The 14,622-nt window shown below is 38.4% G+C and overlaps 1 protein-coding gene across 1 annotated transcript; it reads left to right on the top strand.

Annotated features, from left to right (window-relative positions):
• Positions 1 to 13,277: 13,277 nt before the first annotated feature.
• LOC306856987 (homeobox protein Hox-C6b) lies at positions 13,278 to 14,317 on the top strand (the record flags this gene model as incomplete). Its single annotated transcript, XM_079396577.1, has 2 exons — positions 13,278 to 13,671; positions 14,016 to 14,317. The coding sequence occupies 2 exons, from the start codon at positions 13,278 to 13,280 to the stop codon at positions 14,315 to 14,317; spliced, it is 696 nt and encodes a 231-aa protein (XP_079252703.1).
• Between the last annotated feature and the right edge of the window lie 305 nt (positions 14,318 to 14,622).

The following is a 14,622-nucleotide window of genomic DNA, read 5'->3' as shown; positions in this document are numbered from 1 at the left end:
TAGCGCTCAGTTGAAACTGATTGTTCACTATTAGCTAATCAATAACTACTATTTTTTTTATATATATCCTGGAGAACTACTAAGAACTACTGTATACGGTTTCATAATTAATGTGAATTATGCATAATGTATAATTCATTCTAAAATGAAGATCATGGTAACCCACTAGTAATGACTCAAGAATTATCAAATTATTTTAAAGGAACTACTAACTACTTGGATCAGTATTCTAAAGTGAAAAGCATCATAACTCCCTAATATTGACTGACGTCATTTTAAGCGTTAGAGATATATGTAAGGTTTTGGATAGTAATGACTCAAGTGTTGATGGGTGGTGATGGCGCAGTGGATAAGACACATGCCTTTGGTGTGAGAGACCTGGGTTCGAATCCACTGTGAGACACCAATGTGTCCCTGAGCAAGACACTTAACCCCTAGTTGCTCCAGAGGCGTGCGACCTCTGACATATATAGCAATTGTAAGTCGCTTTGGATAAAAGCGTCAGCTAAATGAATAAATGTAAATGTAAATGTGTTACTACATCCTTCTGAAGAAACTACTAATTATTTGGATCAGTATTCTAAAGTGAAGATCATGATAACTCCCTAGTAATTACTGACGTCATTGTAAACTTTTATCACGAACTTCACTTTAGAAAACTGATCCAAATAATTAGTAATTCCTTTAGAAGGATGTAGTAACACCTGAATAATTACTATCCAATGCTTTACAACACTCTCAAAAGCTTACAATGATTTCAGTCATTACTAGAGAGTTATCATGATCTTTAGAATACATAATTATCTATCACTTTAGAATACTGATCCAAATAATTAGTAATTCCTGGTAATACTTGAGTCATTACTAGTGGGTTACCATTACCTTTACTTTAGAATTAATTATACATTATGTATTATTCATATTAATTATGAACCTGCATACAGTAGTTCTTAGTAGTTCTTAGGGAGGTATGAAAAAATAATAGTTACTGATTAGCTAATAATGAACTACCACATTCGACTAAGCACTATTACTTACTAATTCATTAATCAGAGTATCTTATTAGTTACTAATAGTTACTAGAGTGCTAATATTGCATTACTCATGTGTTCTTGTGTAGTTATTCATTAATGATGGAAAAGTATTCTAAAGTGTTACCGATGAAACTTCTAAACTATCTAAGCTAATAGATTGTGTAAAAAATGTAAAAGATTGGATGACCAATAATTTCCTCCTATTAAATTCAGATAAAACAGAGCTATTACTTATTGGACCAACAAACAGTACACAGAATCTCTTGGATTACAATTTACAACTAGACGGATGTATTGTTACGTCCTCTAAAGTCAAAAATCTGGGTGTTGTATCAGACAGCAACTGAAAATCATATTTCCCATGTTACAAAAACAGCATTCTTCCATCTTAGAAACACTGCCAAGCTTCGAAGCATGCTACCTGTTTCTGATGTAGAAAAGCTAGTTCATGCATTCATGACCTCTAGACTGGACTATTGTAATGCACTGCTAGCTGGTTGTCCTGCATCTTCAATAAACAAGCTACAGATTCAAAATTCAGCGGCTAGGGTTCTTACTAGGTCAAGAAAATATAATCATATTACCCCAATTTTACAGTCTCTGCACTGGCTACCTATTAAGTTCCGTATCATTTACAAAATAGTATTACTTGCCTATAAGGCCCTAAATGGTTTAGCTCCTGCGTACCTAACTCGTCTTCTACCACGCTACAATCCAACCCGCTCCCTAAGGTCGCAAAACTCTGGACTTTTGGTAGTACCTAGGATAGCAAAGTCCACTAAAGGAGGTAGAGCTTTTTCACATTTGGCTCCCAAACTCTGGAATAGCCTTCCTGATAATGTTCAGAGTTCAGACACGCTCTCTCTGTTTAAATCTAGATTAAAGATACATCTCTTTAGCCAAGCATTCACATAATGCATCTTATAATCTTGTACTGCAGTTACATCTGATCAAATGTACATTATTATTATTCTTTAGCTTGGGTTGAACAAATAATGTTTGCTTAGATGGAACAGCAGCTACGCTAATTATGTCTCTGTTTGTTTCTCTGTTTCTGATTAACATCCCATGGTAACTAGGAATTACAGAAACTTCAGTCTGCATACAACCCTTAAATGATCTGAGATGATCGAACACCTGAGAAAAGATAATGCCAACCCCTCAGAGGATGCCAACGCTCAGACAACATACAGAATTACCAAATTTTGCCATAAGTTAAATATATTAAGGTTCTGCAATATATAAATATATTGTGGAAACTTAATTTCCTGTAGAGCTACTTTGCAACGATTTGTTTCGTAAAAAGCGCTATACAAATAAACTTGAACTTCAACTTAAAAGTTTGCCAAAAGGAGGATTCGAACACACATTTTGCCATCTTCACCACTACAGCTGACCACTAGTGATTGTCTTTTGTGTTGATGACTAGCCGAATCACACTTGGTGGGCGGAGTTAGTGTAAATAGACACTCCTTTATAGTTATTATATTATTACACATATTTTTTATTAGTATTTTTATTATTTTCATTATTATTAACCAACATATAAATGGCTTTATATTCTGATGTTCTTTTATTGGCCAGAGGAGAACTGGCCCCCCGACTGAGCCTGGTTTCTCCCAAGGTTTTTTTCTCCATTCTGTCACAGAGGGAGTTTTGTTTCCTTGCCGCTGTCGCCTCTGGCTTGCTCAGTTGGGGACACTTAATTTCTAGCGATTATCGTCAATTTGATTTCACAGATACTATTTAAACTAAACTGAGCTAGACAAAGACATCACTAAATTCAATAATGAAATGCCTTTAACTGAAAATTGAATGTTTAATCTTATTTTTATACATTACTGACACTCTATCCTCCAATTTCATACTGTTAAGTACTTTGACACAATCTATATTGTTAAAAGCGCTATATAAATAAAGGTGACTTGACTTGACTTATTGTTACATGACTTACATAATTGAACAGTAAAGCATTTCCCCTTTCAACAAAAATTAACATGCACAGTGAGTTTTCCTACCCTATGTATATCCTCTAAAAATGGAGGGTCCACGTTAACCACAAAAACATTTCCTCATAAACTGAGCGTAAATCTGTATGTATTTTCTGCTTCACCAACAATACCAGAGCCAACACTGGTGTGACGAAAACACCAACAACGCAAACCTTTCCGATGACTGAAAATATTTATTGAAATAATATTCTTTAATTCTTGTAAGTAATGCAGCTTTAATGTTAACCATATTTAAATAGGCCTAGATATTTAAATATATAAATTTTGTTCTGGTATTTGCCTAATGAAAAACTAGGCTACTTGTGTTCAATTGGTTAGGCTTTGTGAGGCAGGTGTATTCATCATTAATGTCACACTGAAAAAAAAAAAGTGAAACCATCTGCTTAAAGTATTTAATATCGTTCTAATTGAAAATCACGATTTCTGGTTTAAACCGGTTTCATTCAGTTTGGAAAAAAACAGTTTTATTTATTATTATTATTATTATTATTATTATTATTATTATTATTATTGCTGTTGTTGTTGTTGTTAGCTGAAAACCTGAAAACACGATGCATATTTTGAAAATAATTTTTAAGAATTAAGAAATATTTTTAGCAAACTAAACATTGACTAACAAAAAGTTTTTAGTCTCAAGTTAAGTGAAAATTCTACTTGCATATAGCTTAGCTTTTGCTTGTGGTTACATTAAGATCTGCTTTGCTTAAGGAACTGACTTAGCATTTAGCATGCTAAAAAGTAATATTGCTAGTTAACAGTTGTTATATTTCAGTTAAATCTTGTCTTCAGAGAAGGAACCATCGCCTTAATGGGCATAACGGACATAATTAAACAAGTTTGATCAATTAGGCCTACTTTCAAATTATTAGGCTATATAAATTTTGTAAAAGTATCAGTTATTAGGGAAATGAGAATCACTGCCCAGTAGGTTATTTAACGTTATTAGTGTGGGGGAAAATCGCTACTAATCTTTTCTGTGTAAAGTAAATTTTACAACTACGCTAAAACGACTATAAAATGGTTATTTAAATACGTTTACATATACGTTTTAACATAAGACGTGATGTCAGTAGGCCTATATTGCCTATATGTATATATATATAGTGTCAGAGAGTCACAGTCACAATCACCGCTGTCAACAGAAATCACCAGATCACAGTCACCTGAATTCTAATCACCTGCAACTGCAGTCCCTCATCAGCACTCCTATAAACACCACTTTCTCTCTGACAATCATCATCAAACCCGAACAGTAACCTGACTCCGTATGCATTACCTGTGTTTACTTACCTTATAGACTTCCCCGCGTCTCTCCAGCGTAGATTCCAGGATCCCAGTCTCTCCAGTGATTCTCCAGCGTCGACTCCAGCTCACCCGAGCTCATGGTCTCCACTCCCCTGTGAACGAGACAGATATCAGTTCTCACCAAGACTATCTGATACTCACCTGCTCATCCCGCTCCTCACGATCTGCTTAACCAGTCAATAAACCATCCTATTGAATCACTTACCTGTTGTTTCCGATTCTGTTTGTGACAGAAGACCGGACCAACGGATTTCTATGGATCCCCGGCCTTCGTCTCTGACGGACCTCCTGGAGGAGCTGGTCAACGCACTCCATGCCTCGCTAATGCCAGCTCCAAACCCTCCATCATCTGCCTCTGCCAGTCCCATGGCTTTACCGGCTGCCTATGCAGGTGATTCGGCTGAGTGTGGCGGCTTTCTTCTACAATTGGCCTTGTATATCAAGATGCAACCACAGAAGTTTCCCACCGAGCGCTCAAAGGTAGCCTTTTTGATCTCCCTTCTCACAGGTCGAGCATTAACTTGGGCTAAAGCCATATGGAATGTCAATACTGCCATAATTAATTCCTATGAAGCATTTACAAAGCATTTTAAGGAGGTTTTAAAGCCCAAGTCCCTGTCCTGAGATCCCAGCGCCCACGAAGCATTCAAGAATCTCAAAACTGCATTCAGCATGGCCCCCATCCTTCGCCATCCTAATCCCCATGTGCCATTCATGGTGGAAGTGGACGCCTCCGCCACGGGAGTTGGGGCTGTGCTGTCCCAGCAGTTTGGTGAGCCTCCAAGCCTCCAGCCTTGTGCTTACTATTCTAAGAAACTAACCCCAGCGGAGAAAAATTACGACAACGGAAACAGGGAGCTGTTGGCCATCAAGCTGGCCCTGGAGGAGTGGAGGCATTGGCTGGAGGGAGCTAACCATCCTTTCACAGTCATCACTGATCACAAGAATCTCCAATACCTCTGTGAAGCCAAGAGGCTCAATCCTCGACAGGCACGCTGGGCTCTGTTCTTTACCCGGTTTGAATTCACCATCACCTACCATCCTGGAAATCGCAACTAAAAAGCTGACGCCCTATCTCGTCTGTATTCTCCTGATGCTCCTGTGGACCCTGAACCGACTCTCCCTCATTGTTAACCCCATCGTCTGGAACATTGACAAGGACATCAGAACTGCCACTCTCACCAAACCTGCTCCGCTGGGAGGCCCAGAAGGGAAGACTTTCGTTCCATCTTCCCAGCGACAATCCCTTCTGGGCTCAGTTCATAATGTACCGGGCTCTGGACATCCAGGCAGCCAACGGACCCTCTCGCTCCTCCTAGCTCGGTACTGGTGGCCCAGTATGTCCCGTGATGTCATCAGGTACGTCCACAGTTGCTCAGTCTGTGCCATGTCCTCGCCATCTGCCGGTGGGCAAGCTCGTACCTCTCCCTATTCCTCACCGACCCTGGTCTCACCTGGGAATTGATTTTGTGACTGATCTCCCTGAATCAGAAGGTAACACCTGCATACTAGTAGCTGTGGATCGCTTTTCTAAAGCATGCAAATTGATACCCCTCCATGGACTGCCAACGGCCTTGGAGACTGCTGAACACCTCTTCCATCAGGTATTCAAACACTTCAGAGTGCCAGAAAAAATAGTATCGGATCACAGTCCACAGTTCATCAAGCCTTCTTTCACCTACTAGGAGTCCCGGTGAGCTTGTCCTCCAGTTATCATCCCCAGACAAATGGCCAGGCTGAGCGAAAGATCCAAGAACTCAGACGGTACCTCCAGGCTTACTGCCAAGAAGATCAGTTCAGCTGGAGCCGCTTCCTCCCGTGGGCCGAGTATGCACAAATTTCCCTTCGACAGAATACCACCGGCCTCACGCCTTTCCAGTGCATACTCGGTTACCAACCCCCGCTCTTCCCGTGGACGGGAGAGCCCTCGGAGGTTCCAACTGTTGACTACTGGTTCCAGGCGACCGAGAGAGTGTGGGACTCAGCACACATCCACCTCCAGCGGGCAGTGCGGAGACCTAAGAGCCCGGTGCATGTCCGGTGCACTCCAACTCCCATCTACCACCCTGGAGACCGGGTGTGGTTATCCACCTGCGACCTGTGACTCCACCTGCCCTGTAGGAAGCTGAGTCCCCACTATATTGGTCCGTTCAAGATCCAGAGGCAGATCAACGAGGTCACATACCAGCTCCAACTACCTCCCAGGTATCGAATTCACCCCAGGTACCACGTTTCCCTGCTCAAACCATGCTCTTCTCTCCACTCCAGATCAGCACGAGCCGGACGAGCCTCCTCCTCCTGAAATACTAGACCAGCCATCTGTATATCAGATTCGCAACATCCTGTACTCGCGGTGACTGAGAGGCCGGCTGGAGTATCTCGTGGACTGGGAGGGCTACGGACCCGAAGAGCAATCCTGGGTGGCCCTGGACGATATCCTAGATCCCATGTTATTGCAGAAATTATCCAGAGGCTGTGGTCGCCCCCATCGCCGCATTAGGGCGTCAGGAGCCGCCCCTAGAGGAGGGGGTAGTGTCAGAGATTCACAGTCACAATCACCGCTGTCAACAGCAATCACCAGATCACAGTCACCTGAATTCTAATCGCCCGCACCTGCAGTCCCTCATCAGCACTCCTATAAACACCACTCTTTCTCTGACACTCATCATCCGGTCTACGGTTCACTACCCCGAACAGTAACCTGACTCCATATGCACTTACCTGTGTTTACTTACCTTATAGACTTCCCCATGACTCCCCAGCGTACATTCCAGGATCCCAGTCTCTCCAGCGATTCTCCGGCGTCGACTCCAGCTCTCCCGAGCTCACGGTCTCCACTCACCTGTGAACGAGACAGATATCAGTTCTCACCAAGACTGTCTGATTTGGACAAAGCATCTAGATACTCACCAGCTCATCCCGCTCCTCACGCTCTGCTTAACCAGTCAATAAACCATCCTATTCTATCACTTACCTGTTGTTCCCAATTCTGCTTGTGGCATTTATATATGTATGTATGTTTTTGTTTTGTTTAAAATAACGTTAGGCCTATTTCTTTCTTTATTTAATTCATTTTATTTATTTAATATTATTACTACTACTAAGCCTACTATTTGATTCCAGTAGTTCTGGATTTCATATAATTGTATAACAAACAACAAAGGCCGTATTCGTAAACAAACCAAACAAATAGCCTAAATAAATGGTTGAAGCTTTTGGAAGATGTAACAGAGTCTGTACTTTTATTTTGTTACAGGACACTGGTAATATTTAAAATTATATGCCACACTTTACCTACAAAAGTCTAATTTAAAACTAGTGAATAATTGCATAATTTATTGTCAGTTTGTAAGGCTACATTTGGTGAAAGTGATTTAGGCTAGGCTATATTTTAACTATTCTCTGAATCAGTAGTATCATGTGTAGCCTAAATAAAATCAGATAAAGAATCCAAGTCTTATAGTATGAGAACTGAATCGCATCCATATGCAAAGAAAAAGTCGATTAGCAAGAAAAGTCGTGGTCCAAAAAGAAAGAAGGCGCAACATTCTTGATTGTTTGGTGGACAATTTACAGCTATGTAATACAATTTTACGACTAAGCCAAGGAGTGGATTGGCTGTGGTAAGTCAGATAGTGTCCTCTCCGTGATCATGAACTTTAAATATTTGTCTCTACCCCGTTCGTATGCGTTTACCATCAGGCTGAGTTTTGTTCAGTTTTTAGCAACTGCAACAACGTAAACATGCACTCGACAGTCGTTTCTAGCTAGCTATCAATTCCTTTCATTACAGGTCTCACTGCATTTGGTCTTCAAAGTTTTGAAAGCAGACGAGTGGAGTGCGTTGTCTTTTCACTAAAGTGCACGGGAATGGGCGCTCACCAAATGTGGATTACTTAATAATAATAAAAAAAATATATATCGTTAATTACAATATGCTTGCGATCACCCTCTCAAGCCTTGCAGCCAGAACTGTCATAGTGCGTCACAAGGAAAGCTTGTTTAGCGTGGGTAAATTTGTTCTTCAGCACTTCTCATTTACGTTTAGATTATCAGTCAGTGTGTACTTAATATACACTCGCAGACACACTTGTAAAAGAAACTACCACATTTTCACTAGTTCGACATGGAGAAAATAATATTTTAGGAGAAAAAGTACCAATTAAAATTCTGCCGGCTATACCAAAATACTTTAGAATGAGAAGTGTGCCCTAAATTAATAAACCTTCTCTTTGTAGACATTATGGAGGGCAGCACTGCCATCTAGTGTCCATTAATGTCTTCAGCGTTTCTCTTCATTCATTTACGAGGCGTATCCTTACGTTCTCTCAGAGGCATCATGCCCATTCAAACTAAGGCCACGTGCCCCCTCAGATTTTTGAGCCAAGTGGACTGTGCAGTTTCCAAAAAAATAACCGAATCATATTTTTATATTTGATACAGTGATAAGATCGTTCAGTGCCTTAAATCACCAGCTGCTAAATTCTAATCTGAGTTCTCTGCCTGGCGCTGAGCCAGAGACAGACACTGCACTATAACCAATCACACACGATTCTGTTGCGCTTCTGAATGCAGTGACCAATCAGAGACGTCCAGATGAGTCATCGCTGACACCCGGTGTTTTGTTCAGGGCGAGCTCGCTGAGTGAACTCTCTTATCAGAAACAACAAAGTGCAGAAGTGCGTACGATGTAAGACATTAATTTCACAGTGCAAACAGCGTCAGTGATTATAATGGGATTTTTTGAGACTGAAGTCTTGATAATGAAATGATAATGTTCTTTGATAATGTAAGTTTCCTTTGCTGTGTTCTGTACAATGAAAGGGATATGATTAGTAGCTTAAAACTTTTATTAAATTCATGTTAAATACAAAGGTAGTTGTAAAATATTTTAAGGCATGACACCCATGTGGTTCTTAAGTAAAAAGTCTATTTTATGCGTAGTTAATGGGTCATTCTACAGAAATGTCCACTTTTAGTATGTCTTAAAATATATTTATTTTTCTAACATTTAAACTTAGACCACATTATAAGATTACCTTTTGACTTTAAGAATATACATAAATGACAGGTTATTTTCTTATTTTATTTTATTTTTTCTTTTGTGCATTTAGTTACCCATAAGGAAGGTGACACCAGTGATGGTAACACACAATTTTCAAAAAAAAAAAAAAATTGCATTTTACAAAATGTCTGCTCCAAGGTATCAAACCACATGTTGTCAATCACTCACTAAATTAAGTAGTTTAATCCATTTGTATTCTAGTTTTTTACAATTCCCTAACAATTCAACTAAAAAGTTCAACTAAAAGCTATGAAATCATGAGATAAATAAGAAAATGTATGTTCTGAAACGAGACAGTGGACTTATCATGGGCCGTTCTTCATAGGTCTTCATCAAAGAGGAAGAAGGAAGTCAAGTGATGTCATAAGTGTGATTTTTATTTCAAAATAAATTATTTTTGTTAAACGGTAACACCAGTGACACAACTCCAGGGACCACTACTTTCATTATTTTATCATATTTATTCACCATTTAGTTTTTTATGTCATTTATATCATATATTTGATAGTGATAAATACATTATTGTATTTTAAATGGTATAAAACCCTGTTTTGGACCTCAAAATAAAGCACTTTTTCTCTGTACATGGCTGTGGGGACGAGCAGTTTTGTGGTGCTTGGAATTCTATATAATTAATTAAAAAACAAATATTGCAGCATTGATGGCTCAAGAAGGTGTAATTGTTCAAAGAACATATTGTTCAATTTTAAAATCGTAACCGTATAAAGTGTTTTTCAAGTGTAATATTTCTGTAAAGGCTAGGGACAGAAAAATGGACATTTCCATAGAATGACCCTAATAGAACATTAGCCCGTTATAAGATTAACTAGCATGATATATAAAGGTGCAAAATGCATTTACTTACAGTTTAATTACTGGGAATATTTTGAATAGCCTAAAAAGGGAAAAATTAAGTAAAATATTAGCCTACTGCTGTGTCAACCCCCATCCCCCCACCTGTGCCCCCTTAAAAAATAATAAGTGCATGACGCCCCGCGTATGGCTACTATATGGTGTGCCGCAGTATTATGGGGCGAAACAAATCAGGTCATTCAATAAAGCTTAAATGTTCATATCCTGCAAATAAAATAATAATAAAAAAAAAACTAATATGGCTAAAATTTGACTACTATACGTTTTAAAAACTTCATATTGATAAGAATTATGCGATATTCTGGGCGTCAGATTCCAATATTCGAATAGCAGCCATGCATGGAAATGCAGAAATCTTGAATATAAATAAATGCATAAAAAAATCACGCATTTTCACATCAGAATTTATCCTTTGTATGCAAACTGATTAATAAAAAAAAAAAATACTACATTTTAAATTCGAAATGTATTAATTGCTTAGCCTGTAGTTAGTAACATCTGTGAACGACAATAACAGCAATATATGCGCAGGCGCCTGAAATAAGGTCAGAGTGTCGCCTGAAGGAAGTAGAATGGAAGCTGCGCTGTTTAAAATGGCATTGGTACCTCCAAAAATAAATAAAAAATCTGTGTTCTGAATTAAAGGAATAGTTTAAATTGTATAATTACTATAATTGGTTATTATAAATTAATTTGAATAAGATCACGTAGGCTAATATTTAGTAATTCTGTCATTTTAAGCATAATGTAACATTTATTTTCCTGTCCTTTTAAAAATAATTGAAATGTATAGAACACAATAATCAAGCATTCTTCTTTTTCTTAGTCTATTATTTTATTAGTATTATTATTATTATTATTATTGTTGTTGTTTTTACCTCATTTGTGTCATGTCATGCAAATTACATGGTTGTTGTTGTTTTTTTTTCTCGTTTGTCAATGTTAGATAAATATGTGTTATATTACGTACTTTTTACCAAATATTTCTGGAATTAATGTTCTTTATTGTATATTCGAAGCAGTCTGTGTTAATCTGGCATTTGCCGCCAGTGGAATGTTGTAAAGGCCACAGACAAGAACTGCAGTAAAACACTTTCTGCACAAATGCATCCACATGTCTTTATTTCATTAATTCCAATTTAGTTTACACTTTGAGAGCCAGTGGCAAATTTAGTGATATATTGCTGTTAGTTTTACGTTGTCATATAAAACAAGATTCCGTTTTGACCACAATGCAACAGACTAAACAAAATTAACCCCTTTGTAAAAAGCAATGGCCACTCGAAATCATCGAAGACGGCTTTGATTATAGCTTAAAGAGAAATGTTGCAATGAATAAACATTCAACAACGGCTTTTATGACATTCATATTAATGTAACGTCATTAGAATCATTCAACAGCTATAAGAAACACCATTCAAGCGCGATGACCTGCATTGTGGAAACGGCAGAAACAAAAACAACAAAAACAAATTAAAATGCAAGATATCCTGTGCCTTTTATAATGCATCAAAGTAGCTGAACGTAACATGAATTTGTGTGTGTGTGTGTGGGGGGGGGGCCTAACTTTACAGTGTTACTTTCCCTTCGGACAAGACTTCCATTGACTTATTCAAGACTTCCACGTGCTTCTAAAAAAAACACACAATTTGGTGTCATGTGTACGATTGCATCAGCACATCTTCTAAAGTCAGTCCAACAGAAGCTGTCATTTGTCTGCTTTGACGAATTTCAGTTCGCACGGGTATTAAGGAATTTCTTTGCAGTAAAACCATAAACCACCCCCTCTTTTAAGCATATCTCTAAGCAAAGGGTGAAAGAAGCAAGTCGAAAATGTAATGTAGTCTATTGTTTTCAACTGATTTACCATATTGGTGAATTTACAGTTGTCACAGAATTAAACTGGCTAAAATAACAAAAATGCAAATTTAATATAAATTTTACAAGACACAAGACGGCTTGAGAATACGATAAAAACTTTGGTTTGTTCATATATCTGAGTTTAATCGAATCCATCCTATTGCTTTGCATGGTTGTAAAATACAGTCGCGAAATAGTTGTTTAGAAATTGCTCCAACGGATGTTTTGAGAGTTTTAAAAACACTTTGTAGGCCAAAATCCACACCATATGGTCCAAATCAATATCACACATGTAGCGTGTGAAGAGGCTATTGCATCTCTGTTCCGTAACCTTCATTATTTCACATTTTATATTTAAATACAAACCAAATAAAATGAATAACAACCAAAGTTTGCACGCCTTACGTAATTAGACGACGTCGTTGTTGTTAGGCGAATTGATTCTTTAACCTATTACCTAATTTTATTACTAAACCTTAATCTCGTTTATAGGGGTTGGGGCTTGTAAACATAATTCTGTATTATACAGGACATAACTCTGACGAGCCAGAAAAAAAGATAAATAATCTACCAGTGATTTGTGCTTATTTGCACAACTAACCCTCAAATTGCTTTACTTTATGTTTAGGGAAATATACATACACACACACATATGCATATATATATATATATAGGCTATATATATATCGCTCGACTTTTATTCTAAGCGAACTAAGTGAGAGAGAGAGAGAGAGAGAGAGAGAGAGAGAGAGAGAATCAATAATCTAATATCTCAATATAAGGGGTGTGCATGCGTTATATTCTGCACGTTGCTGTAACAGGGCACAGAAAAGCCAGTCTTATTTTCGCAATTTTATTGATGCTTCCAGTTTTTTTATTGGAAGATAAGTGGTCAACTGACATTATCATCTCGCCCATCTTTTAACGAGGATTTGGAAACATTAGGCTGCGTACATATTCTCTGCTGGTTGTCCTGAAATAAATTAAAAAGTAGGCCTATTTATACAATACTTGTGATTAAAAACACGAATAGGTGAGAAAAAAGAAAGCGCGAGTAGAAAGATCAAGGGAAGGAGTGAGAGAAAAGGCGTTTATAGCCTATGTGTGTGTGTTTTGAGGAAAGAAGGTATGAATTCCTATTTTACGAACCCGTCGCTCTCATGCCATTTAAACGGCGGTCAAGAGGTTCTGCCCAGTGTTACACTCAGCTCGACAAACTATGACCCGGTGCGACACTTCTCGCCATATGGCGCTGCCGTGGCCCCGAACCGGATATACTCCAATCCATTCTATTCAACACAAGAAAACGTTATGTTCGGGTCCAGCCGAGGACCGTACGAGTATGGATCAAATGTGTTCTACCAGGACAAGGATGTGCTTCCAAGTTGTAGACAAAGCCTTGGGCAAACACAGGGTTCATTGACCCAGGATTACGCTTCAGACCAAGGCAAGACTCTGTCTCAGGAACCAAAAGGAAGTATTCAAATATATCCGTGGATGCAACGGATGAACTCGCACAGTGGTGAGTATAGAAACAAAAAAGATGGCTTTAGTAAGGGGTGGACTTTGTTTTTATGACTGGGAAACCCACGTTTTATCACCCCATAAAGCACAGTGCCTTGTTGACCTGATCTAAAAGCGCTTTGTGCTGGAACAAATCCATTCATAAATGTAGAAGATCATTCTCCGAGAAGTTTAAATATATCCAGCCTACTTAGTGGAAGGGAAGAGAGAACTAATGTTTAGCATGATGAATATAATGTGGGATTATGTTATCTGTCTTTAAAATTGTATTAGCCAACCTAAACTGAACAGTATTTTTGAGCCTTTTTCCTGACTTTAACCAAACCATCTCTTTCCTAACAGGAGTTGGCTATGGGTCTGACAGACGGCGAGGTCGCCAAATCTATTCGCGATACCAAACTTTAGAACTAGAGAAGGAATTCCATTACAATCGTTATTTGACGAGACGCAGACGAATAGAGATCGCCAATGCGCTGTGTCTGTCGGAACGCCAGATTAAAATTTGGTTTCAGAACCGCCGCATGAAGTGGAAGAAGGAGAGCAATCTCACATCCGCCCTCAATGACAGTAGCTCGGTAGGAGCTGGCCAAGACACGGACAAGGAAGAAGAAGGGGAAACAGGAAGAAAAAAAGAGCATAACTGACGACCTTAACACCTTGTGTTCGATCTGAAATCATGTTCTACTTCATGACAACTTTATCGAACTGTCATAATGTGTCCACTTTAACACCAAAAACTGTTATTTTTCAATTAGATGAAACATCTCCTTTTCCCAAAACTGTGGAAACATGTTTATTTCCAGAAATGACATCCTTACATAGACTGTTAAAAACAGACAGCTACAACATCTTTTTCTTCAGTGTATTTTGCTCTTGGGATATCCTAAATGCATCTTATTTATTTGGATATCTTGAATACTGAGAAGTGCATATAAGAGGCTGTGGGTGC

This window comes from Barbus barbus, assembly GCF_936440315.1.
Source record: "Barbus barbus genome assembly, chromosome: 37".
NCBI lineage: Eukaryota > Metazoa > Chordata > Actinopteri > Cypriniformes > Cyprinidae > Barbus > Barbus barbus.
This window is presented reverse-complemented; position numbering and strand designations above follow the sequence as displayed.